The sequence below is a fragment of the Geotrypetes seraphini genome, chromosome 12, assembly GCF_902459505.1.
Source record: "Geotrypetes seraphini chromosome 12, aGeoSer1.1, whole genome shotgun sequence".
Taxonomy (NCBI): Eukaryota; Metazoa; Chordata; class Amphibia; order Gymnophiona; family Dermophiidae; genus Geotrypetes; species Geotrypetes seraphini.
In genome coordinates this window covers 76415971-76441036 of record NC_047095.1, presented here as the reverse complement: position 1 = coordinate 76441036, position 25066 = coordinate 76415971, and the positions used below count along the sequence as shown (strand labels likewise).

At 46.6% G+C, this 25066-nt stretch overlaps 1 protein-coding gene across 4 annotated transcripts in view; it reads left to right on the top strand.

Moving 5' to 3' along the window:
- Nucleotides 1-25066, top strand: part of SZT2 (SZT2 subunit of KICSTOR complex) — a 523775-nt gene that overhangs the window by 290028 nt on the left and 208681 nt on the right. For 2 of the 4 annotated variants that reach the window (XM_033916162.1, XM_033916159.1), the window contains 5 exons: nucleotides 6406-6493; nucleotides 6748-6877; nucleotides 8688-8840; nucleotides 8975-9077; nucleotides 17492-17612. In XM_033916162.1, the coding sequence (XP_033772053.1) occupies nucleotides 6406-6493; nucleotides 6748-6877; nucleotides 8688-8840; nucleotides 8975-9077; nucleotides 17492-17612 (595 nt within the window). The remainder of the gene's footprint in view (nucleotides 1-6405; nucleotides 6494-6747; nucleotides 6878-8687; nucleotides 8841-8974; nucleotides 9078-17491; nucleotides 17613-25066) is intronic. The other 2 variants (XM_033916160.1, XM_033916161.1) reach the window with 2 other exon arrangements.

Sequence of the window (25066 nt, the reverse complement as noted above, 5' to 3'; positions counted from 1 at the left end):
GACATCTGTCCTAATAATACAACACACACACAGACAGGCCAGGGACAAGGATAAAGAAAAAAATCTCTTTATCTTTCACTCAAGAAATCAGTATCATTTATATTTCCTATGACGTTTTCCTAGATAGTCTTACTTGGGCTGGCCCTGCCATGCCCCCAATAAAAGGTTGTAGTTCCTCAAATTAACCCAGCTTCACATACAGGCTTGCTTTCAGCCTTTCACACTTAATTAACATCAAAGTCTTCAAATAGAAAAGACGTCTCACCACCATTCTGTTTCCCTTGCCTTCTCAACCCACTCTAGAGAAAATCTCTCCTCCTGGGGCCTCTTGCATTGGGGCCTCCCTAAATGACTCCACTGTAGGGTCTATGAACTAGAGGTCTGCACGGATTCCACCTAGGCCCATTGGACTCCCACGCGGATGGAACTGGGGTTCCTATCCCGAGGCCTACCTAATTTCCTTTCTGGCTCCATGCTAAGCTCCCGGCGAAGCAGCAGCAACAGTCTCTGTCATGTAGGCAATAAGCTCAGCACAGGCACACAATGGTTCAGCTGCAGCACAACGGGCCAATCACAAACGATCTTAGAACTCTGGGCCAATTACAAATGACCTCAGAGTTCTAAGGTCGTTTATGATTGGCCCATTGTGCTGCAGAGCCATAATCACCTGGTAGGAAATGAGCCATGAGTCAGAGGAGGGAGAGCCGGTGGCTGAGTTGCTGCTTCTGAGGAGCTGCGGCACTTCACTTTTCGTTGCCTTTTCGTGCTCGTCTAAGGTGCTGCATTGTGCAGCCACCTGAGCGTAGAGCAGGATGTCTCTCTGGCTCCCAGCTGCGTTCTGCCCTGCCTCAACCTGAGCTGGCCAAAGTTGTGTGGTGTAAGTGTGGGTACTGGGTCTGGAGAATGGAAGGACCTCGTAGGGTAGGGGGATGCCAGGCCAGAACCCTGCGCCTCCCCCTCCACGGCTCTCCGCTGCCGTGGTGAAGGTGGCTGCAGCTTTTGGGCACTGGGGTGGTTGGCTGGGAGAGGGCCTACTCCCTCTGCCAAACCACTTGGCAGGAGCTGGCTGGAGCTGCTGAGGTCAGGTTAGTGGGGGTGGGGGAAGGCTTGGTGGGTGCTGGGACTTGGCATGCATGTGACAGGTGGGGGAAGAAAGAGGAGAGTCAATTTGGCCCACAGGTTAGGCAGGGGTGGGCTTGGGGTTGTGGGGGACAGCTAGGGGGAAGGGAGAGGGAAGTGACAGGCAGGCCAGGGTGAGGAGAAGAAAGAGTTGAGAGCTAGGCATGAAGGGAGAGAGTGAGTTGACAGGGAGGGGGGGCACAAGATAGAAGAGACAAGTAAGCAGGCAGTATGGCTATTATGAGAACTAGCAAAAGGGACTGGTAACGACCATCATGAGGGGTAGGGAGACTGAGGCAATGGTGACATGGAGCAAGGGATGACAGGTGGCTAGAGAATAAGGTGTCAGACAGGCTAGCCAAGGTGATAGCATTCAACCTTCCGAAACATCGGAAGTGATCAGTGGAGTGCCGCAGGGCTCGGTCTTGGGTCCAATCCTATTTAATATCTTTGTACGGGACCTGCCTCATGGACTTCGAGGTAAAATTGCATTATTTACTGATGACGCTGAACTGCAACATAGTGGGCAAAAGCACTGTGCCCGACACTATGACGCAGGACCTACTCTTACTAGAACAATGGTCCGCAACTTGGCAACTGAGTTTTAATGCCAAAAAGTTTAAGGTTATGCACCTTGGCAGCGGAAACCCATGCAGAACTTACACCCTGAATGGTGAGACCTTAACAAGAACTGTTGCAGAACGAGACCTAGGAGTAATCATTAGTGAGGATATGAAGACTGCCAATCAAGTGGAGAAAGCATCATCCAAGGCTAGACAAATGCTGGGTTGCATCCGTAGAAGTTTTGTCAGCCGAAAGCCCGAAGTTGTAATGCCGTTGTACAGGTCCATGGTGAGACCTCATCTGGAATATTGTGTTCAATTTTGGAGGCCACATTATCAAAAGGATGTGCTGAGAATGGAATCAGTTCAGCGAATGGTCACTAGGATGGTCTCAGGACTCAAGGATCTCCCATATGAAGAACGTCTAGGTAAGTTGCAGCTATACTATCTCAAGGAACGCAGAGAGAGGGGAGACATGATAGAGACGTTCAAATATGTTACTGGCCGTATTGAGGTAGAAGAAGACATCTTTTTCCTTACAGGACCTACGGCAACAAGAGGTCATCCATTAAAAATCAAGGGTGGGAGATTTCATGGTGACACTAGGAAGTATTTCTTCACCGAAAGGGTGGTTGATCATTAGAATGATCTTCCACTTCAGGTAATTGAGGCCAGCAATGTGCTCGATTTTTAGAAAAAATGGGATAAGCATGTGGGTTCACTTCGAGGAAGTGCTTAGGGGGGAGGGTTCTTAGAGTGGGCAGACTTGTTGGGCCGATGGCCCTTTTCTGCCATCATATTCTATGTTTCTATGTTTCACCTTGGGCAGAGAGAGTGAAGTGGCAGGCTGGATAGGGTGAAGGGGACGGGAGAGAATCTGATGACAGGAACAGGCATAAGGGGTAGAGAGATGATGATGACAGGATCAGGGGTAGGGAGAGTGTGGTGGTGGTGACAAGGAAGCAAGTGGACCAGTGTGAGGAGTAGGGAGGTTGTGTTCTGTATGTATGAAAAGGATTGTTTTCTTTTAACGTTGACTAATCTGGCTTCAGTATATTGATCTAATGCTCACTGCAGTGTTTATGATGCTGCCTTTTCCTAGGTGCACCCTTGCTGTGTGACTCATGGATTATCACTAAAAATATTTTTTAGAGAGGAGGGGGATATTAAAAAAAGGAGAGGGTGTTAAAAAAATGATTGTATTTTATTGTTAGTTTAAATAAACTAAAACTTTAAAAAAAAAAATCAAAACCTTCTGAAGTAATTGCTGCTCTTTATGGGGACATGTAACTTTTATGGGGGAACGGGAGGGGATGGAGGGGATTCCTCGCGAGGATGGGCAGGGACAGAGGGGATTTTGGCGGGGACGGGTGGGGACAGCTGAGATTTCAGTGCCCGTGCAACTCTCTAATATGAACTCCTCGCTGTCCCTATGACATAACAGAACTGTCCCACTTACCCTAAGGTAGCCTACTTGTAACCTCTGTGAGCTAAAACTCCCTGCTGATCTGTGGTGTAGTTGCAGTACCAGTGAGCTAGTGCCCCCTGCTGTACAGTGGTGTATCTGCATTGTCAGGGAGTACTCTCTCCCTCACAGGAACCTTAATCTCATTCTTAAGGGCCTTTAAAAAAAAAAAAAAAACCCCACCAGAAACCTTTTTGAACTTCTACATAAGCTATTCGTAAGGACCTTTGAAAATGATTTCCAAGCCTTATTTTGTGGAAACTTCTTTCTGTGTTTTATTAAAACTGGGGTGTCTATCCATTTGGTCCCTTCCTTTATACTTAATTGGGTTTCTGTTTTTCATGTTAATCAAACTATTTATTTACATTCCTTTTATGAAGAGGATTGTGGATAAGAATTTTCCTCTTTGATTGTTCTTTTACACCATTTAGAGGTCACTTATGATTTTAGACACTCAATTCATCTTTTCATTCTTCTCTTGGGGCCCAAAAAAGGGTTTGTGTGCTTCAAAATCGACTATAGCTTATTGGTCATTTCAGCCTATTTGTTAGCAGGAAAAAAGAACTTTCTTCAGCATTGTTGCTCAGAAGCAACATGTGTTTTCTATATCTGTTATGGCAAATCAACATCAAGGAAATTTTCCCTGCCAATTAAAGAGTTAAAACTCATTCTACAAGGGCACTGTCTACTTTCTTTGAGGAAGCCCATACTGCTTCTGCAGATGGCAGCTAGAGCAGAAGCTTCCCAATTTGAGGATTGCTTTTCTGCATCCCACAAGTATGGACTAATACTTTGGAGATGCTAAGGAAGGACAAATGAGTTCTTAGCTGATCATTTTCTTTCCTGTTGGGTTATTTGTTGATTTTTCTGTTTTTTAGGCACAAGGTTAGTGGTGTTGGTTGTTCTTCAAAGTTTATAAAATGTTAATAAAGAGGCAGGAGTTCTATTTCTTTCCATTATCTTCTTACTGCTTGACTCTGAATACTGGATAATAATAATAATAATAACTTTATTCTTATATACCGCCAGCAATCTTGCGACTTCTAGGCGGTTTACAATAAGAGAAACTGTAAATACAATAAAGGGAAACTGTACATACGACGAATTAAAGAGTATAGCAGTGTACATCTGATAACATTAATAATGTTAACGACAGTTTGTGTGCTGCAAGGCCGGGAGGTGCCAAGCTATTTATACAGAAGTAGAAATAATCCTTAGATTGAATGGAGTGTTCATAATTAGTGATTAGGGGTTAGGGTTACCAATTTACAAGTTTAGGTATGTGATGATGTTACGAGGGGGGCTAGTACACAGCAACCTTATATAGAAAAGTTCTAATTTACTCTCTGTCTCTACCTGCTGGTAGATTGGCACAACCTACAAGTATGGACTAATTCTTTTGGACTAAAGGAAAGAAAACGATCAGGTAAGAACTATTTTTTCCATAAACACAAGGAATGGAAGAGGAAGAGGGAGAAGCACAATGACAAGAGTACAAAATGGGATAGAAGGCAAGAATTGGAAGAGATGCCCACATCAAAATTGCGAGTCCAATAAAAAGTTAAATAAGGATGAAAAAAATCTCAGTATGGAGAAAGGTCTTTCATTTGTTCCTGTTCCTTCCTACAGTGCTTTCAATACATAAGTAGACTTGTTTAAACTCACCAGAAATTTTGCCAACATTTGCTTATTTCTGATCTGAGGAAAAAGGAGTTACCTTTGAAAGCTAATCAGAAACGACATTAACTTAATCCAGTAAAAAAGTTATTATTATTTTCCTTTTTTTTGTTTTATTTCTACGTATTACCTATGAAAAGCTGAAAAGTGATCTAGCTCCCATGATTAAGATTTTGCTTGTCCTGTAAATGTTAGGCTTGTGAGGATTCTTACTGACAAAGCTAGACTTTTTGAAGGTTACCTGTCCCAGGTCTCCAGTCATTTAGACTTCACTGAAAGGGCCAGTCTGCCTAGACGTCTCAATCATGCTTTAGGCGCCGCTAACAGAATCACACTTACATTGTAGGCCAAGGTTTACTTCGCCTACATTGATGCCTAACGACGCCTAGCAGCACCTAACTTAAAAAAAAAATGCATCTGATCCGCTCCTAATCTTGCCTAGATGATAGTAGGCACCTACTATCCCATTAATGACACCATTAACTCTAATTTTGAAATTGATTTTTATTAATTTCCCCCAGGAAGCCCAATTGTTTTAGCAATCGGCTCTTTTGGAACCACTATCTGCTCTCACGGACAGATTCCTTAGACCAGTGATTCCCAACCCTGTCCTGGAGGAACACCAGGCCAATCGGGTTTTCAGGCTAGCCCTAATGAATATGCATTAGAGAGATTTGCATATGATGGAAGTGATAGGCATGCAAATTTGCTTCATGCATATTCATTAGGGCTAGCCTGAAAACCCAATTGGCCTGGTGTTCCTCCAGGACAGGGTTGGGAACCACTGCCTTAGACCATTTGTTACATTAATTCCATCCTGCCTGGGTGAGTTCTCTCATGAATCATGTAAATCTTGGAGAACATTAACAGAACTGGGGAAGTTCTGCTAGTCAGAGAGGATTTCGAAACCCTATATACTAACATCCCACAGTTGGAGGCCATTGAGATTACCAGGAAAACATTACAAAGATGAAAGGTTTTTTGCTCATCTCTATGTATAGCAGCAATATCCAGGTGCTCTCTGTGTAATTATCTGGTTTACATTCAGAAAGAAAAGTTATCTACAGTATAAGGACTGAATATTGCACTGTACAAATTGTTGCCATCAGCGAACATTGTGTGTTTTCAGCTATTCCTCTCTTGCGTTCAGCAACCAGTTGACTTCATGGATCCCTGTCTTGCCTCACAGATAGAGCCATGTAACGAAAACTAAGTTAAATAAAAGCTAATTATTTAACTGAAGGGAATTAGCACTCTTCTTGACAATCATGACAAAGTTTGCAATGCTGGGTATGAGTATATATGTAAAAAACCCACTATGCCTTTAACGGTGGTCGCTAAACCAGTTCCAGCCAGTTTAGCATGGAAGTATTCTACTGGCCAGTTCTCAAAAGGGCTCACAAAGGCCGGCTAGAGGGATGTCTAGTTCCTCCGGCCAGCAGGCCCACCTCTTCGAAATGGCAGTGCATCCAGGTTCAGCTCCTGAGATGCCTAAGTAGCATACTATGAGTATCTCTTCAGTTCTGTGCAATCTGTCTCTCCTCAGGAAGCTCAGTAACGTTCTTTGTCCTGTTCTCTCAGCAGTGTGAGCGCCTCTCAAGGAGAATGTCTACATTTGCACCAATCTGTGGTCCGGAATATCAATGAAATGTGCAGGATTGTGAACCAGGTAAGTCACAGTGCAGATTCTGAGAGGAATGGTTTGCTGCTTTCACTCTTCTCAAGTCAGTCCTCAATGTCAGCGTCTAGGGTGCTTTTGGATTTCTCTGCATGTCTGTCTCCGCTGGTTGGCCAATGTTTGAGTGACTGGAGGACTAAGGAATTTTGTAAGAGTTTTTGTAAAAGCTGGTGGGTGGGACAGGGTTCCCGTTTCCTTTTGACAGATTTTCTACGTCTTCTTTCACACACTTCTCTGTTTTCCAGCGTTTACTGCTGCAGGACTTACATGATAGTCACGTGTGTAACACACTTCTGGTGGCAGAGAGCGAGGAGGACATTTGGAAGAGTGACACTCCGTATACATCCTATCGACAACGCATGGCTCTCAGTGATGGTACTGGCTTGCATTTGCAAAGACGTGTTAAGTTTCCAGCTTAGCAGAAGAAAAGATCAAAACCTCACACATCCATTAATTAGCCACAGAACTGAGTCATTTGGTTACCATTCGAGGGGAAAAAGCAGGACAATTAAAACTGCATGCTGTTAACTTTCAACCCAAAGTCCTGTTGAAAATGAGAAAACAGTCTTTTCAGATAAATGGAAATATTCTGCCATAGGACAGTTAAAAAAATGAAAGGCAAAGAAACTCAGTAACCCAGTTCAGAAAAGGGCTATGGTAACATGTCTAAAATGAACATATGAGTGGAGCATGGACAGAGTTGAGAAACATTTACTCCAGCTTTTGAGCAAGTACTCATAAAAATGTATGAGGGATCTTTAAAAGGTTTCCTCACTTTTATTTCTTTAAACATCTCAAAAGCAAATTACATCACTTTGCCACATAATCACCCTGTTTTGTGATATATATTTCATATGACAGTCTATGACATGCCCTCTTACTACTTCTCCCGCCCCATCCATTTGAAAGACTAATTAATTTTTTTTAAACACATAGGTACCTAAGTGGAATTCCTACTGAGATGACAACAATTATCCACTTACTGTTAGTTTGTTGCAAAATACAGTTGAATCTCAGCTAACTGGCATTCAATTAACCAGCACTCTCAACCAACCAGCAAAAAAGAAAAAATTGTCTCCCTCACTTCTAAGACAACGTACAAAGTGGTGCTTCTGACCCAATAATCACCCCACCCCCCCACCATATCTCAAAAAAGAAATGGAAAAGATTCAAAGAAGGGCAACCAAAATGATAATGGGGAAAGGCTAATGAGGTTGGGGCTCTTCAGTTTGGAAAAGAGTTGGTTGAGGGAGGATATGGTCGAGGTCTGCAAAAATCCTGAGTGCTGTAGAACAGGTAAAAGTGAATCGATTTGTTACTCCTTTCAAACAAATAGGAGGAAATAGTTTCTCTCTGGAACTCATTGTTTATTGAGAGTTTCTATATCGCTACTAATGAGCCTCTGTGATGATGTTACGATACGTGAGCTTTAGTACAGAGTTAGGGTGTTTCTGTGATGGTCTATTGATTGGTTGTGGTGAGGTGCATTTGCATATCCTAAGAGAGTTCAGTATTTGCTCACTATGTGCCTTTTGGATTACTATATTTACCCTATACCTACTTTTATCTTACATATTTATATCATAGTACATTTATTTTATGTATATTAAAAAAAAAAAAACCTGCCAAAGGCCCTTGGGTTCATGTTGGAGGTAGAAGCAGATAACTAAGGAAATTTCTGCTGGTGGCGGGGTGAAATTCTGGACCTACGGATGGACTTTGTTATGTTCCTGGAGAGAATGACACTGGAAGTTACTCCAGAGACCTAGTTTGATGAGTGGTAGGGAGGCTTCTGTTGGCAGTGGGAGGTAGAAGTTTCACAGACCATTATTGGAATAGGAAAGGACTCTGGAAATGTGTCACCGTCCCAGGCCCTGCGGATAACTGCAGGAAACCATCCCATGTCATTCTTTAGTGACTATCTCAACCACAGTCCTTCTACACCATCATTCTTCAATACAAGGCTTGAGGGTCAGTGGCTGGGCCTATTCATACTATGATTCTTTCCTCTCTCCGTACAAGAATGACACGGAGATGGTTTCCCGCAATTATCCAAGGGACGGTGACTAATTCAAGGTTACTGTTGTGTGAGGGAGGGGGATGGAAGCTCCAGGCTTAAAGCCACACAGCAGGGGAGAGAGAGCATGGCAGCTTTAGCATTAATGAGACTGTTTTCTCTTCATAGATTACTCAGCAGAGGAGAGCTTCCAACCTCGAGACTACTTGGCTGCAACCATGCAATTTATGCCAGGACATTTTACCTGTGATGTCGTGTGGCGCACTGTCATCCACATTCATCCCCGTCTAAAGATGGGGCCCAACATGGGTGTGGCCCGAGGTGGGCACCACAAGGGAAAGTAGATGGTGATGGGAGGGCATGTGACATGTATAAGGGAGAGACTGATTTCAAAGGGGACTTCAGCTGGAAGATGTCTTTCACTTCTGCTTTCTCTTCATTTTGTTTTCTTCCAGCAATCCAGGCTCTGCGCTCTGTTCTCAATGCCTTCTCTGTAGTGAACAGGAAAAACATGTTTGTGTATCAGGAGCGCTCCACCAAGGCAGTCTTCTATCTCAGGTAAGGACTAATGGTCCATGGATGCCAATCCAGGTCACAAGTACCGGGCAAAAACCCAAATAGTAGCAGCAGCAGCAAATGCCACCAATCTGGGGCAAGCAGTGGCTTCCCATATGTCTTTCTCTTTAAAAAAAAAAATCTTTATTCGTTTTCATATCTTACAACAAGTGTATAATATTCAATCAAAAATAAATTTTACAAATCACTTGACATTCTTACTTATAATCATCAAAGCATAAAAGAATCCCTCCCCATCCATCCCACCCATTAATAATAAAACAGTTAAAACAAATATCATATATCCCAATCCCACCCTACTTATAACCATATATAATTTAAAAAAAAGGGGTGGTTAAGGTGTCTGATCATTAGAATATGTAATCAATGGCCCCCAAATCTTTTTAAAATTATTATAATTTCCTTGCTGTATTGTAAGCACTCTCTCCATTTTATAAATATGACAGACTGAATTCCACCAAAAGGTATAATTAAGCTTAGTATAATCCTTCCAATTTCCAACCCCCGCCAATATTAGTAAAAGTTTATTATTATTTGCAGAAATTGGACTCTTAAATCTCATAGATGTACCAAATAAAATAGTATCATAGGAAAGGGCAACATGATTTTCTAACAATGAATTAATTTGGGACCAAATTAACTTCCAAAAGGCATTTATATAGGGACAGAAAAAAATTAAATGATCTAAAGTCCCAGCTTCTAAATTACAATGCCAACATCTATTAGATCTAGAGCAGGGATCTCAAAGTCCCTCCTTGAGGGCCACAATCCTGTCAGGTTTTCAGGATTTCCACAATGAATATGCATGAATATGCAGGGTTAGAACCACAGAAGACTGTGAAGACCTGCAAAGGGACTTAACGAGATTGGAAGACAGCAAGAAAATGGCAAATGAGTTTTAACACTGAGAAATGCAAGGTCATGCATGTAGGGAAAAAGAACCCGATGTTCAACTATAAAATGGGGGGATCATTGCTAGGGGTGAGCAACCTTGAAAGAGACCTGGAGGTGATGGTGGACACAACATTGAAAGCATCAGCACAGTGTGTGACAAGCCTCAAAGAAAGCGAACAGAATGTTGGGTATCATTAAAAAGGGTATCGCGACCAGGACGAAGGAAGTCATCTTGCCGCTGTATCGGGCAATGGTGCGCCCACATCTGGAATACTGTGTCCAGTACTGGTCGCTGTACCTCAAAAAGGACATGGCAGTACTTGAGGGAGTCCAGAGAAGAGCAACAAAACTGATAAAGGGTATGGAAAACTTCTCAAATGCTGACAGGTTGAAAAAGCTGGGGCTATTCTCCCTGGAAAAGCGGAGACTTAGAGGAGACATGATAGAAATCTTCAAAATCCTGAAAGGCATAGAGAAGGTAGACAGGGACAGATTCTTCAGACTGTGGGGAACCACAAGTACAAGGGGGCACTCGGAGAAATTGAAAAAGGACAGGTTTGGAACAAATGCTAGGAAGTTCTTTTTCACTCAGAGGGTGATGGACACATGGAACGCGCTTCTGGAGGTTGTGATAGGCCAGAGCATGCTACAGGGGTTCAAGGAGGATCTAGATGGGTTCCTAAAAGATAAGGGGATTGAGGGGTACAGATAGAAGTATAGGTAGGTTATAGAAGTGGTCAGGAACTACTTCACAGGTCAAAGACCTGATGGGCCGCTGCGGGAGTGGACCGCTGGGCACGATGGACCTCTGGTCTGACCCAGTGGAGGCAACTTCTTATGTTCTTATGTGCATGCACAGCTTTCAATGCATATTCATTGGGGAAATCCTGAAAACCCGACTGGATTGCGGCCCTCGAGGAGGAACTTTGAGATCCCTGATCTAGAGCTATCCTCATGTCTTTCTCAATAACAGACTATGGACTTCTTTAGCACTCTCCAGACCAGTAGAGGTTAACTTTACGAATGGGTATATATCTAATCATGACCAGCAGGTGGAGACTGAAAACAAAACTTTGGGACAGTATATCCTAGCCCCTCCTCTCTATTTCCCTCAGTCTTCTTTCAGTCTCCAGCAGGTGTTGAGTGATCTGTACCCATCTCCCTTGGTAGGGCTGTTGGAATTTGTTTAAGGGGTTTATTGTCCCTGTTTTTAGCCGGACGGAGCTTGGACGGACTCTGTTTGGGGGTTCGTCCGACCTCGGGGGTGTCAAACCCGGCGGGTCACGAGCGGGGTCCCTCCCCCCACTTCCTCCACCTCCCCACATTTTTTTAGAGGAGCCTCAGCAATAAGCCTTGCCCCCTAAATCAAGCAAGACTATTGCTTTGAGAGCCTGTGGAGTCTGTTCTGTAAAAAAAAAATAAAAAAATCCTGAGGTAGTGCTGGTCTGGAGGGTTGTATCCCTTTAAGAAAACTGTATTTTACTGTATTTTTTCAACTAACCGGCACTTTTTTACAGCTAGGTCGCGTATGGAGCAATGAGCACTTCTAAAGGGAAAAAGTGCTCATTGTGCTCCAGACGCGAGGCACTCGCGGCCGGCCTGTGCAAGCGGTGTTCAGGCCGGTGCGGTGGAGGAGCTCCGTCGGCAGCGGCTGCAGGCGCCCAGAGCTCCCCGCCGATGGTGCCTCGCGAGTCGGCAGGGAACGGAGGAGAAGCCCGGTCTTCTCCGTCCGCCCACGGAGGGATTCCCCGAGCCGCCGACGGTCGGGTTTTTGAGGATTCCCTCTCAGCTGATATTTTGACAGCTGATGCCGGCTTGCCTGTTTTAGCGGCTGAGACTTTTCAGGTCTCTCAGCCGCTGCAGGCTGTGGAGGGAGCTGTTTTGGCGGGAAAGACGCCATCTTCTCTGTCTGGCCCCTCCATTTTGTCTTCCACCTCAGGTGACCTTCCCCCTGTTTTGACTATGCAGGGGCAAGGTTCTGCTGGGTCCCCTGCTGTGGCAGGGAGTCCCCTGGGACCCTCGGGGGGGTTTTCTCCTGAATTTTTCTTTTCTTTATGCAGAGCCTATTTTCAGGCGGCTGGGGGTCCCGGTTGCGCCCAGGGGGTCTCGGGGGGTGGTTTTTCCTCCGCGCTTCCTGCGGCTTTGCCTCTTTCGTCTGGCGTGACGTCCCCTCCGCCGCCTCCCTTGTCCAAGCGTCCGCGGGTGTCGTGGGACGAGAATTTGTGGTCTGAGGAACGGGTCGGTCTGGAGGAGGACCTGGACCCTTCTGAGGAATTCCAGGACTCTCTGGAGGGGACGGAAGCTGGCGGCGGGTTGTCGGATTTCCCGTTCTCCAGTGACGAGGCGTCTGTGGTGCGTCTTTTTCAGAAAGATGAGCTGCCTGACCTTATTCAGCAGGTTTCTTCGGTCTTGCGTTTTGAGGACGCGCCGCCGGAGACTCCGCGTGTGGGGGACCCCCTGTTGCGGGGGATCCGTTCCGTTTCCCGCTCTTTTCCTATGCATCAGGATATTCGGGATATTATCCTGGAGCAGTGGAAAACGCCGGAGACGCCGTTTCGGCTGGCGCGCAGCATGGCTCGCCTGTATCCCATTCCTGAAGGGGATCGGGCTACGTTAGCTTCGCCGGTCGTGGATGCGGTGGTCTCGGCAATTTCCAAGCGGCATACCGTGCCTGTTGAGGGCGGTTCTGCCTTGCGAGACCCTGAGGAGCGCAAATTGGAGGGCCTCCTTAAGCAAAATTTTCAGGTCTCTGCCTTTGGGGTCCAGGCGGCTATTTGTGGGGGACTGGTCGCTCGCGCCGTGTTTCGGTGGGCGGAGCGGGTCTTGGATCGAGAGTCTGACGACTGGTCTCTGGTGGATCAGGAGGTTGCGAAGATTGAGATGGCGGCCTCATTCCTCTCAGATGCTCTCTATGACTTGGTGCGGATCTCGGCTAAGTCTATGGCTTTTGGCGTGGCCGCAAGGCGTGTGTTGTGGCTGCGCGCTTGGGCGGCGGATGCCGCGTCCAAAGCTAAGCTTACTAAATTTCCCTTTCGGGGGTCGTTTTTGTTTGGAGAGGACTTGGATAAGTTGATTCAGACTCTGTCGGACTCGAAAGTTCCCCGTCTGCCGGAGGACCGTGCCCGCCCGGCGTCTCGGGGGGGTGCGGCCCGGGGGCGTTTGCGGGATTTTCGCAAGTATCGCCCTGGGCGTGGGGCTGCTTCTTTCCAGTCTCCGGGATTTTCCCGGGGTCGGTTCTTCCAGCGTATGCAGCCCTTTCGGGGGGCCCGTCGGGGGGCAGGGAATCCCTCCGCCGGTTCCCCCGCTTCCCGTCCTGCACAATGACGCCTTGCCGGCGCCCCCTTTGGTTCCGGTGGGGGCCCGGCTGCGCGATTTTTTCCCCAAATGGGCCGAGATCACGTCCGATCAGTGGGTCCTGGAGGTGGTGCGGGACGGTTATGCCCTGGAGTTCGCCCGCTCTCTACCGGATTTTTTCCTCGCTTCTCCATGTCAGACTCCGGGGAAGACGCAGGCTTTTCGCCAGACTCTTCAGCGCTTGCTAGATCTCAGGGCAGTTGTTCCGGTGCCCCCTCCGGAGTGGGGCACGGGCAGGTACTCCATTTACTTTGTGGTGCCCAAGAAGGAGGGGACCTTTCGGCCCATCCTCGATTTGAAAGGGGTCAACAGGGCTCTCAAGATTCCCTCTTTCCGTATGGAAACTCTGCGGTCGGTCATTCTGGCGGTTCAGCCGGGGGAGTTTCTCACTTCTCTCGATCTGACGGAGGCCTACTTGCATGTTCCCATTCGGGCCTCTCATCAGCGTTTCCTGCGCTTTGCGATCTTGGGTCGGCACTTTCAGTTCTGTGCGCTTCCCTTTGGGCTGGCCACGGCTCCTCGGACGTTCACCAAGGTGATGGTGGTCGTCGCGGCAGCCTTGCGGTCGGAGGGCATCCTGGTACACCCCTACCTGGACGACTGGTTAATTCGGGCAAAGTCGTTGCAGGAAAGCTCCCGGGTGACTGCTCGGGTGGTGGAGTTTCTCCGGTCGCTGGGCTGGGTGGTCAACCTTTCCAAGAGTCGGTTGGTCCCGGCTCAGCGTCTGGAGTACCTAGGGGTGCTGTTCGACACCTCCTTGGGGAGGGTCTTCCTCCCAGAGGGCCGGGTGAGCAAATTGCAATCTCAGATTCGCCTGCTTTTGGCGTCCCGGTGTCCTCGGGCGCGAGATTTCCTCCAGGTCTTGGGGTCGATGGCGGCGTCCCTGGACGTGGTGAGGTGGGCGCGGGCCCACATGCGTCCTCTCCAGTATGCTCTGCTCCGGAGGTGGTCTCCCCAGAGGCACGGGATGGATGTTCCGGTCCCCCTGCGAGGCTTGGCGCGCTGCAGTCTGCGTTGGTGGCTCCAGACCCCTCACCTAGTTCAGGGGGTGGGTCTGGATCTCCCGCAGTGGACGGTGCTCCTGACGGATGCGAGTCTCCTGGGTTGGGGGGCTCAGTGTTTGGGTCACTCAGCTCAGGGCACCTGGTCCGCGGAGGAGGCCGCCTGGTCGATCAACGTGTTGGAGACCAGAGCGGTCCGTCTGGCGCTGTTGGCTTTCCACTCCCTGTTGCGGGGCAAGTCGGTCAGAGTGCTGTCGGACAATGCCACGGCGGTGGCTTATGTCAATCGGCAGGGGGGCACCAAGAGCACTCAGGTGGCGCAGGAGGCGGCTCTGCTCATGGTTTGGGCGGAATCCCATCTGCTGGACCTCTCGGCCTCTCACATAGCCGGAGTAGAAAATGTTCAGGCAGACTTCCTCAGTCGTCACTTCCTAGATCCAGGAGAGTGGTGTCTCGGCGCCGAGGCGTTTCAGTTGATAGTGCAGGCTTGGGGGCAGCCCCTGATGGACCTGATGGCCACGGGTGGCAACGCCAAAGTGCCCCGCTTCTTCAGTCGTCGCAGGGACGGTCTGGCCGAGGGTCTGGATGCTCTGGTCCAGCAGTGGCCAACGGAGGGGCTGTTGTATGTGTTCCCTCCTTGGCCGCTGGTGGGCAGAGTGCTTCTTCGCATTGTTCACCATCCGGGTTTGGTGGTGCTGGTGGCGCCGGATTGGCCTCGCCGTCCGTGGTATGCGGATCTGGTGAGGCACCTGGTAGCGGATCCTCTTCCTCTGCCTCTCACGGACGACCTTCTGATGCAGGGTCCCATTCCCATGTTCGACCCGTCTCCCTTCTGTCTTACGGCGTGGCTCTTGAAAGGGGTCGCCTTAGCAAGAAGGGATATTCAGACAAGGTGATCTCTACACTGTTGGGGTCCCGGAGGCTTTCTACCTCTCGGGCTTATGTGCGGGTCTGGCGTCTCTTTGAGGAATGGTGTCGGGCGCGGGGAGTGACCTCTTTTCGCGCTTCTCTGCCTAACATTCTGGAGTTCTTGCAGGATGGCCTGGATAGAGGCCTGGCTTGGTCTTCTCTCCGGGTTCATCTTGCGGCCCTGTCGGCTTTTCGAGGGTTGGTGTCAGGTCAGCGTTTATCGGCTCTTCCTGATGTGATTCGGTTTTTGCGGGCGGCCAAGTTGCTTAGGCCTCCCCTACGGCCCTCGGTTCCCTCTTGGGATCTTAATCTGGTTCTCTCTGTTTTGGTGCGTCCGCCTTTCGAGCCGTTGGACGACTGTTCTTTGAAGGACCTTACTTTGAAGGCGGTCTTTTTGGTGGCCATTACTTCTGCTAGGCGTGTTTCTGAGCTGCAGGCTTTCTCTTGTAGGACTCCCTTCTTGGAGTTTTCTAGGGAGCGGGTCGTCTTGCGGCCTGTTCCTTCCTTTCTGCCTAAGGTTGTTTCTCCTTTTCATGTCAATCAATCGGTGGTTCTCCCGGTCTTGGGTGGTCGGGAGGGCTCTTCTGAGCAACGGCAGCTGCGCAAGTTGGATGTCGGTCGGGTCCTTCGCTCTTATGTGCAGCGGACCCAGGAATTCCGGAAGTCCGATCATCTCTTTGTCCTCCTGGCGGGTCCTCGTCGGGGAGCTGGCGCTTCCAAGGCTACTATTGCGCGCTGGATCAAGGAGACGATTGCTTCCGCTTATCTTCTGAAACAGCAGCCTGTTCCGGAGTTTCTCAAGGCTCATTCCACTCGGGGTCAGGCGGCTTCTTGGGCTGAGTCGTCGCTCGTGCCTCCTGTGGATATTTGTAAGGCTGCGGTTTGGTCCTCCTTGCATTCCTTTGTTCGTCATTATCGGGTTGATGTGCAGGCGCGTCGGGACGCGGTGTTCGGTGAGCGTGTACTGGTATCGGCCCTTCGGGGGTCCCGCCCGTGAGAGGGACTGCTTTGGTACGTCCCATTCGTAAAGTTAACCTCTACTGGTCTGGAGAGTGCTAAAGAAGGAGAAATTAGGTTCTTACCTGCTAATTTACTTTCTTTTAGCTTCTCCAGACCAGTAGAGGTCCCCACCCTGTCTGTTGTTGTTGTTGTTGGGGCTGTTGCGCGGGCAGTTTTTGGTTTTTGCTGCGGGTTCTAGTATTTTTCTAGGGCCGGGGAGAATTGAAGAACAGCGGCTGTGGCTCGGCTGGCTTAGCTGGCGAGCTGTGGGGACATTCTTCCTTCGGGAATTTCTCCTCTGCATTTTCCAACAGCATTTTGGGTTTGTTATTTGTTACTCCTTTCGGAGTATTGTTTTTTCTCTCTGTTGTTTTCCAGTTCTTGGTTCTGCTTGGCTATTCGGCAGACTGAGGGAAATAGAGAGGAGGGGCTAGGATATACTGTCCCAAAGTTTTGTTTTCAGTCTCCACCTGCTGGTCATGATTAGATATATACCCATTCGTAAAGTTAACCTCTACTGGTCTGGAGAAGCTAAAAGAAAGTAAATTAGCAGGTAAGAACCTAATTTCTCCTTTTCTTCCAGGAACTTATCCAAACTTTTCTTAAAACCAGCTACGCTATCCGCTCTTACCACAACCTCTGCCAATGCATTCCAGAGCTTGACTATTCTCTGAGTGAAAAAAAAGTCCTCTTATTGGTTTAAAAAGTATTTCCCTGTAACTTAATCGAGTGTCTTTGTAATTTTTGATGGAGTGAAAAATTGATCCAGTTGTACTCATAGCACTCCCAGTACATCAGATATTGCAAGATTTACAGCTTTCTAATTGGCAGAAGCCCTTATCAGTTTCTACAGCCTCTAAATGCTTAGAATTAAAGTACAAGGTACAGGAAGCACCTGGTCATGACTTGCAGCAACTCCTGCACTCTTCAGTGGTCTCGGAGTCTGCTATCAAAAAGGCCAGGATAATAAAGTCTCCCTCTTTTGCTCCGTCAGGGAAGGATTATCACCTCATTGATTCTATAGGACGCAAGGTTTATCAAGATTATCGCATTCTGTTCTGCAGCAGCTTGACACTGCTACTCCATTTGGCATTGCAAGAATCTACTTACCATTTAATATCAGGGTTATAAAAAAAAGTTGTGGTTTCTTGCCGAGGTGTGCTTCTTGTTTCCTCATCACTGTAACTGCCTTTTATATAGTTCATGAAATCAGGCTTTCTTTCTTTTTCTCTGAAATAGACTTTCAGAAACCAATTGCAGCGGAAAGCCATGGGACACAGACAGCAGCATGCAGCCACCAGTGGCCCGTTCCCTGGCCCTGACTCGTAGCCAGGAGCCCATATACACTGAGGATGTAAGGGTAAACGTGTGCACAAGTTCTTCCAGCCTTCCTGAATTTGCTCCCAACTTGCATTCTTCTACCCTCCCTCCAATTCATGTCTGACTGGTACACATCCTCCTTCAAGCACTCCCAGACTTATTTACACCTAGTCCCCTCTGTTCTTATCCCCACCCCTTCCCATCTAAATGTACTCAGTCCACTTCCAGCCTGCTTCATTTTACCTCCTCTTTGATTCCCTTCTAGGCTGCTGTTGTCCCCTCATATTTGTCTCTTGCTCTTCCTATTCCCAGCAGTTTCTCACTCAGAGGCAGCTCACTCCTTTCCTTCCTGCTCTTCCTCCCAGTTTCTCTGTTTTCTCTCTGCCTCTCCTTCCCCAGTTTCTCTCCTTTCTCTCTCCCTCTTTCTGCCTCTCCTTCTCCTCTTCCTCTCAGTTTCTCTATAATTTAAACTGCTTTGTCCATTTTTACAGGTACAGGATTTAAAGATGGTGGTTCGGGCATTATTGTCAGAGATTTGAATTACAGGAGTGCTATTGAGCTAGGTTTACGACAAGTTTTGCTAAACAGATTATAGAGAATCCAAAATACTGTGGCAAGAAGAGAAAGTAAAAGAGGATGGGAGTTGATATACTGACCTGCCTTTCTGTGGTTACAATCAAAGCAGTTTACATATTATATCCAGGAAAAGAGAACATGACTTTTATACATCTTTTTTGTGGTTACACATTCAAAGTGATCCTTATTTTGTACCTGGAACAATGGAGGGTTAAGTGACTTGCCCGGGATTCAATCACACAACCTTAGGGTGCTGAGGCAGTCGCTCTACCACTAGGTCACTTCTCACCTCACTTTATTTTGTACCTGGGACAATGGAGGGTTAAGTAACTTGCCCAGTGTTATAAGGAGCTACAATAGGAATTGAACCCAGGTTCTCACTACTCCAAGATGAATATCAGTCCAATTGAGAGAGGATAGAGTGCTCTTATTGCTAAAACTCTTATATTAGCTTCTGTGGCAGGACCATGCCCCCTTAATTCATTCACCAGTCTTTTGAAACAGGACAAGTTGGGGGATCCAAGATGGAGCTTGGTACCTGCTGACTGAACAGACACTGTGAGAGTTGCCGTTTGTCTGGGCAGATTTCCACATCGGTTTTCTTGCGATGCCAAAGAGACGAGGTAGGAGTACTGCTGCAGCCTTGCGGCGCTCTGTAAACCCCCCCTCTCGCTTCAATTGAGTGTTTTTTGCAGCGACTGGAGAGGGAGCCAGAGACGTCGGGGAGTCGCCCGCTGGAGCCATCGACGCAGAGTGATGCCGACCTGGAAGTCCTTGGGCTGGAAACTACCCTGAGCCCCCACCTGAGGCATCCATCTCCCCCGCTGCTGAGCGCTAGCTCACCACACGAAGGGAGTGAGCTAGAAGCAGCAGCACTCCCTGACCGAGAGGCTGTACCACCTGGGAGCCAGTGGATGGAGGTCTCAATGGACTTGTTAAGTCTAAAGATTGCACCAGCGGCGAGAACAACGATGGGAGGGAAAAACCAGGGCCAGCAGATCGAAAGTGGTCAAGGTGAGCCGAGACAAAGTTTGCTGAAGTGACCCTCGATTCAACATGGGACTTGGTTTCCAAGCTAGGAGACTTATTGTCTAAACAGATTAAGGATGGGGAAAAGTAATAGAAGAAAACAAACAAGAAATTTCCAATGTTAAATTAAAAATAGGAGAAATAGAGAAAGAAGTGACTGAAATTAAAAATTCAATTGACAATAATACAAGAAAATCAGATTATTAAAAGGAAATTGGAAACAGTGGAAAATAGTTACCGAGCCAATAACTAGTGCTTGCTGAATTTTCCAAGAATTTCCTCTCTAAGTCCAAAGGAAATGATAAAGAAGTACTTTATGGAGATTTTGAATATTCCTGAGGACTCAATACCTCCTTTTACTCGGGTGTATTATCTGCCGGATAAAATATTGGATCAGATTCATCCTGAGCAGGAACCTCAATTAGATTTGACCGCAATGTTGGAAGTATCTGATAAGGACTTGGCTTGAAGGGAGAAAAGTTTGAAGGGAGAAAAATTTCCCCTGCTTCCCTTTCGATCTCACCTCTGCTGGAATGGGGGAGGAGTGGAGATGAGGCCAGGTGCCCTGCTGGAAAGGGCACCCGAAACTGGCCGCTTGAAGGGAGAAAAGTTTGAAGGGCTTTCTTTTGTAGGCCTCACTTCCTGGAGTTTTCTAGGGAGTGCTTTGTGCTACAGCCTGTTCCTTCCTTTCTGCCAAAGATGGTTTCGCCTTTTCATGTCAACCAGTCCATGGTCTTCCCTGTCTTGGGTATTCCGGAGGGCTCTTTGGAGCAGAGACAGTTGTGCAAGTTGGATGTCTGCCGGGTCCTTTGCTCTTATGTTCAGCGGACCCAGAAGTTCCAGAGATCTGATTATCTTTTTGTCCTCTTAGCGGGTTCTCGTAAGGGGTACAGTGCTTCCAAGATCACCATTGTGCATTGGATCAAGGAGACTATCACTTCAGCGTATCTTCTTCAAAAGAAATCTGTTCTGGATTTTCTTAAAGCTCATTCTACTCAGGATCAGACTGCTTCTTGGGCTGAGATTTCCCTGGTGCCTCTGAGGGATATCTATAAAGTGGTGGTCTGATCTTCTCTCCATTCCTTTGTGCGGATGTTCAGGCGCGTCAATACGTGACATTCGGGGAGCGCATGCTTGTAGCGCCCCATCGGGAATCCCACCCATGATGGGTATTGCTTTGGTATGTCCCATCAGTGAGCTATGCTGGTCTGAAGAGAAATTAGGTTCTTACCTGCTAATTTTCTTTCTTTTAATCTCTCCAGACCTGTCTGTCTGTTGCTCTTTCGGGATTCGCGTGAAGAGTGTTTTTTTCTGCGAGATCTCATGTTTTTGATAGGTTATTAAAAGAACAGCGACTTTTGGCTCAGCTGGCATATCTGGCGAGCTGTGGGAACGTTTCTGAAGGTCTTTCTCCTATTCAAGTTCCAACAGTATTTTCTCTCTGTTGTTGTTCCTCCTGTGGAAAGTGTTGTTGCTGTTTATTAGTTTCTTAGTTCTGCTTGGCTATTTGGTAGACAGAGTGTACTTGGGATTGCACAGTCCACTTGAGCTATGGCCATGGTGAGCTATTACCCATCAATGAGCTAGAGAGATTAAAAGGGAAAAAATTAGCAGGCAACCACCTAATTTCTCCTTTTATATTCTGTTTGGTCCTTTTATTTTGATTGAAAAGGCTAAAATTAAATGATTATTTTCCTTCCATGAACATTGCTCTCTCTAGCCCTTATTCACTATCACCACATTTTTTTCTTCTTTCTCCAGCCCAGCTAACTGATCAGTTACGGTACATTCCTTTTTCCTCTCTTTTTATGTCTTTCTTCCCAGATAAATTGTTGATATTGGGGTATGGGGTGAGTGAAAATAGGGAATATAGATGACATGGTTGGGGGCAGTGGACATAAATTGTGTGAGATGGGATAAGATATGTGGAAATGCTGGGATGAAGGGATATGGTTAGAGTGAAGTAGTTGGAATGAGAACAGAGTGGCAGGGGGAGGACTAGGACAAGCTGAGTGGAAGCAGTTGAGAGAAGGTGGAACTGAGAAGGACTGTTGAGTGGATGGAAGTGGTATGGAAGAAGTTGGGAAGAAGCAGCTGGGTTGGGGAATCTGTATGGTTTTATTGGAGGATAGGGGAAAATGAAGAGAGGAGGAAGCAATTGGGGGAGAGGTAGATCAGGGTCTCTCCCAAAAAGTTTTTAGCTCTGGGACACTAAATGGAGCAAATTCTTTTTTGAAATTATAAAATTGCAAACCCCCCTCCCCAAAATTCAATTTGAGAGTTATTTATTGAAAGTTCTTTAAGCTATGTAACAATAGTGAAACTAAAGTAAGTAGAATAGAATTGCTAATCAGTGCGATAGATGTGCTTATTTTTGAGTGCAAATTAATAATAATAATAACTTTATTTTGTATACCGCCATACCCAGAGAGTTCTAGGCGGTTCACAGCAGTTAATAAGATTACACACGAGATAACATTGGAATTAACAATTTTTTGGAATGTACATGTCGTTGAAGTTCACAGGGAGATACAAGGAATATACAAGGAGTATACAAGGAATATATAAGGAATATAATACAAGTAATATACAAGATTGTACAATAGTTGTTTTTTTTTGTTATAGGGAAAAAAAACATACCGGTCAGGGAAGTTAATTGGTTTGGAGGGTACCTTGGGGGGGGGGGGAAGGTGGAGGTTCAAGAGTAATTGAAAGGAGTAGAAGCCGCGAGAGAGAGAGTTAGGGATTCTGTCCGTGGAATAAGTGAGTTTTGAGTTTTTTTCTGAAGTCCAGGTAAGTGGGGGCATCAAGTATAATTTGGGCAAGCCATGAGTTTAGTTTGGCCGCCTGGAAGGAGAAGTTTTTGTCAACGAATCGTTTGAGAGGACATAGTTTTAGGGAGGGGAAGGCGAACAGATGAATTCTGCGAGAGTTCTTATTGTTGTGATTTAATTTAAAGTGAGGGGTGAGGTAGCTTGGGGATAGACCAAACACCGATTTGAAGCTGAGGCATGCGAACTTGAACAGTACTCTGGATTCAAATGGCAGCCAGTGCAGTTTATGGTAGAAAGGGGTGATATGTTCCCATTTGTTTAGACCAAATATCAGGCGGACGGCAGTGTTCTGGATCAGTTTTAGTCTCCTGGTGGTTTTCTTCATGGCGCCTAGGTAAATGATGTTGCAATAATCGAGGATGCTGAGAATGGAGGATTGTACTAGCAGTCGGAATGAGTTGTCATCAAAGTATTTTTTTATGGTGCGGAGTTTCCAGAGTGCCGAGAAGCATTTCCTGACGGTAAGATCAGTGTGCTTCTCAAGGGAGAGGTGTTTGTCTAGGGTGACTCCTAGTATTTTTAGGGTTTGTTCTAGGGGGAAGTCCGATCCATTCACTTGGATTGAGGTATTTTTGAATTTATCATTGGGGGAGGCCAGGAAGAATTTAGTTTTATCAACGTTTAGTTTTAGTTTATAGGATAGCATCCAGAGTTCTATCTGTCTGAGTAAGTGTGATATAGAGTCGAGCAGCTCTGGGGTGAAACTGGTTAGTGAGATGATTATTGTGATGTCGTCTGCGTATATGAAGAATTTTAGCTTGAAGCTGTGCAGTAGGTTTCCCAGGGAGACGAGATAGATATTGAATAGGGTGGGGGATAGTGGTGAGCCCTGGGGGACGCCACAAGAGTTGTCCCAGCTGTGGGAGAAGGAATCGTTCTTGATTACTCTGTAAGATCTATTTTTTAGAAACCCGTTGAACCAGCTGAGGACCTGTCCGGAGATGCCGATGTGTGCAAGGCAGTTTAGGAGAATGGTGTGATCAACTAGATCGAAAGCACTGCTTAGGTCAAGTTGCAAGATTAGGGCGCTGGAGCCCTGGCTGAAGAGTGAGTGCAGGTGGTCGAGTAGAGAGGCAATGATGGTTTCGGTGCTGTGGCCAGCGCGAAAGCCTGATTGATTGTCGTGTAAGATTTTGAATTTGTCCAGGTATGTGGTGAGTTCAGCATTTACTGCCCCTTCAGTTATTTTGGTGACTAGTGGGATGCTGGCGATAGGTCTGTAATTAGATGGGATGTTGGGAGGTTCTTTTGAGTTTTTTATAATTGGAGTTATCAGGATGTGGCCTTGCTCTGCTGGGAAGTTTCAGGCGGATAGTAGAGCATTGACCAATGACAGCATGTTGGCTTTGAAGTGGGCTGGGGCAGTTTTCATGACATTTGGGGGGCAAGTATCCAGTCTGCAGTAAGAGTTGTTGTATTTGTTGTAGTATTTGCTAAAGGATAGCCAATCTATGGATGTGAAATGGTTCCAACTTAAGTCGGTTCTGGACCCTAGTACACTGTTGGATGTGTTTGCATCATTGAGGATTGGGAAGTCCCCGTGGGGGTTGGCAGGGGGCGTTATAGATGATCTTAATTTTTGTATTTTGGAATTAAAGAAGTCTTCTAGGGTGCTGGCTGTTAAGGTGGAATCCTGCCGGGTGTTCGTGAGTGTCTCGAGGTTGTAGAGGTCGTTGACCAGATTGAAAAGGTTTCTACTGTTGTTTGTGATGTTTCCTATTTTTTGGGCGTAGAAGTTTTTTCGTTTTTCCTTGGTGAGGTTTTTGTAGCTTTTTACTTTTGATCTCCACACAGCCCTGTGTTCTTGAGTACCAGATTTAGACCATAGTCTTTCTGACTTTCTTAGGTCTCTCTTTAGTAGTAGCAGCTCGGAGTCGAACCATCCCTCAAGATTTGTGTTTCTCATTCTGCGGGTTTTTAAGGGGGCAATTTTGTTTAGAATGATTGTGCTGTCCATAGTCCATGAGGACATGAATTGATCTGTTTCTGCATTCTGCGTAATGATATTCTCATAGTGGGACCAGAATTCTATTGGGTCGATCTTACCTCTGGAAGTGTGGGTTTTATTAGTTCTTGTTTTATTGTTTATGTTGGTTCTTTGCTGGCAGTCAATAGTGAAGTTACATAGTCTGTGGTCGGACCATAGGGAGTCCAACCAGTTATCTTCTTTCCAGTAGAGTTTGGGGTTGATTGGTTCTTTAGAGGAGAAAGTCACCAGGTGTAACTGATGACCTTTTTGATGGGTTTTGGTTGGGGGTGGTATGAAGTAGTCTAATTGAGAGATGAGTGACCAAAAATCTAATATTTCTGGTTGGTCTTTTTGCTCTAGGTGAATGTTGATATCACCTAGTAAGTTGTATGGGCTTGCTAGTGAGTTGGTTATCAAAAATTCCGTGAAGTCTTCCTTGGCTAGGTTCCATTTTTTTGGTGGGACATAGAACAAAATAGTTGTTAGGGAGGCTGTTAGGGATTTTGAGGTTACCGATACTGATAATATCTCTAAGTTGGGCGAAGCTTCAGAGTTAAGAACAGCGCAATTTAAGCGGTCTTGGTAGATTATTGCTAATCCTCCTCCCTTTCCCCAGGTTCTAGCTAGAGTTATAATCTTGAAGCCTGGGGGGAGACAATCTTTGATAATTATGTTGCTATCTGATAGTAGCCAGGTTTATCCCAGGACAAGCAGGCAGGTATTCTCACTAGTGGGTGATGTCATCTGACAGAGCCCCGATACGGACGTCTCACAAGCATGTCTTGCTTGAAGAAACTTAGAAGTTTCGAGATACCCGCACTACGCATGCACCAGTGCCTTCCCGCCCGATGGTCCGGGCGTGTCGCCTCAGTTCTTTTTCTTCCGCGGAGCTGAGAAGTTTACTTCATTTCTGCGCCCATTGAATTCGATTTTTTGCCTTCAGCATCGCCACGGATTGAGTTCCTTTTACTCTTGCCGTGTGTTGTTTCTTTCTTTGATTTCTTTAAAAAAAAAAAAAAAAAAATTTTTCTTCCGACTCCGGGTCGGCCGCGTGGCTTGGGCCCCGCGCCTTTGACCTTGCGGCGG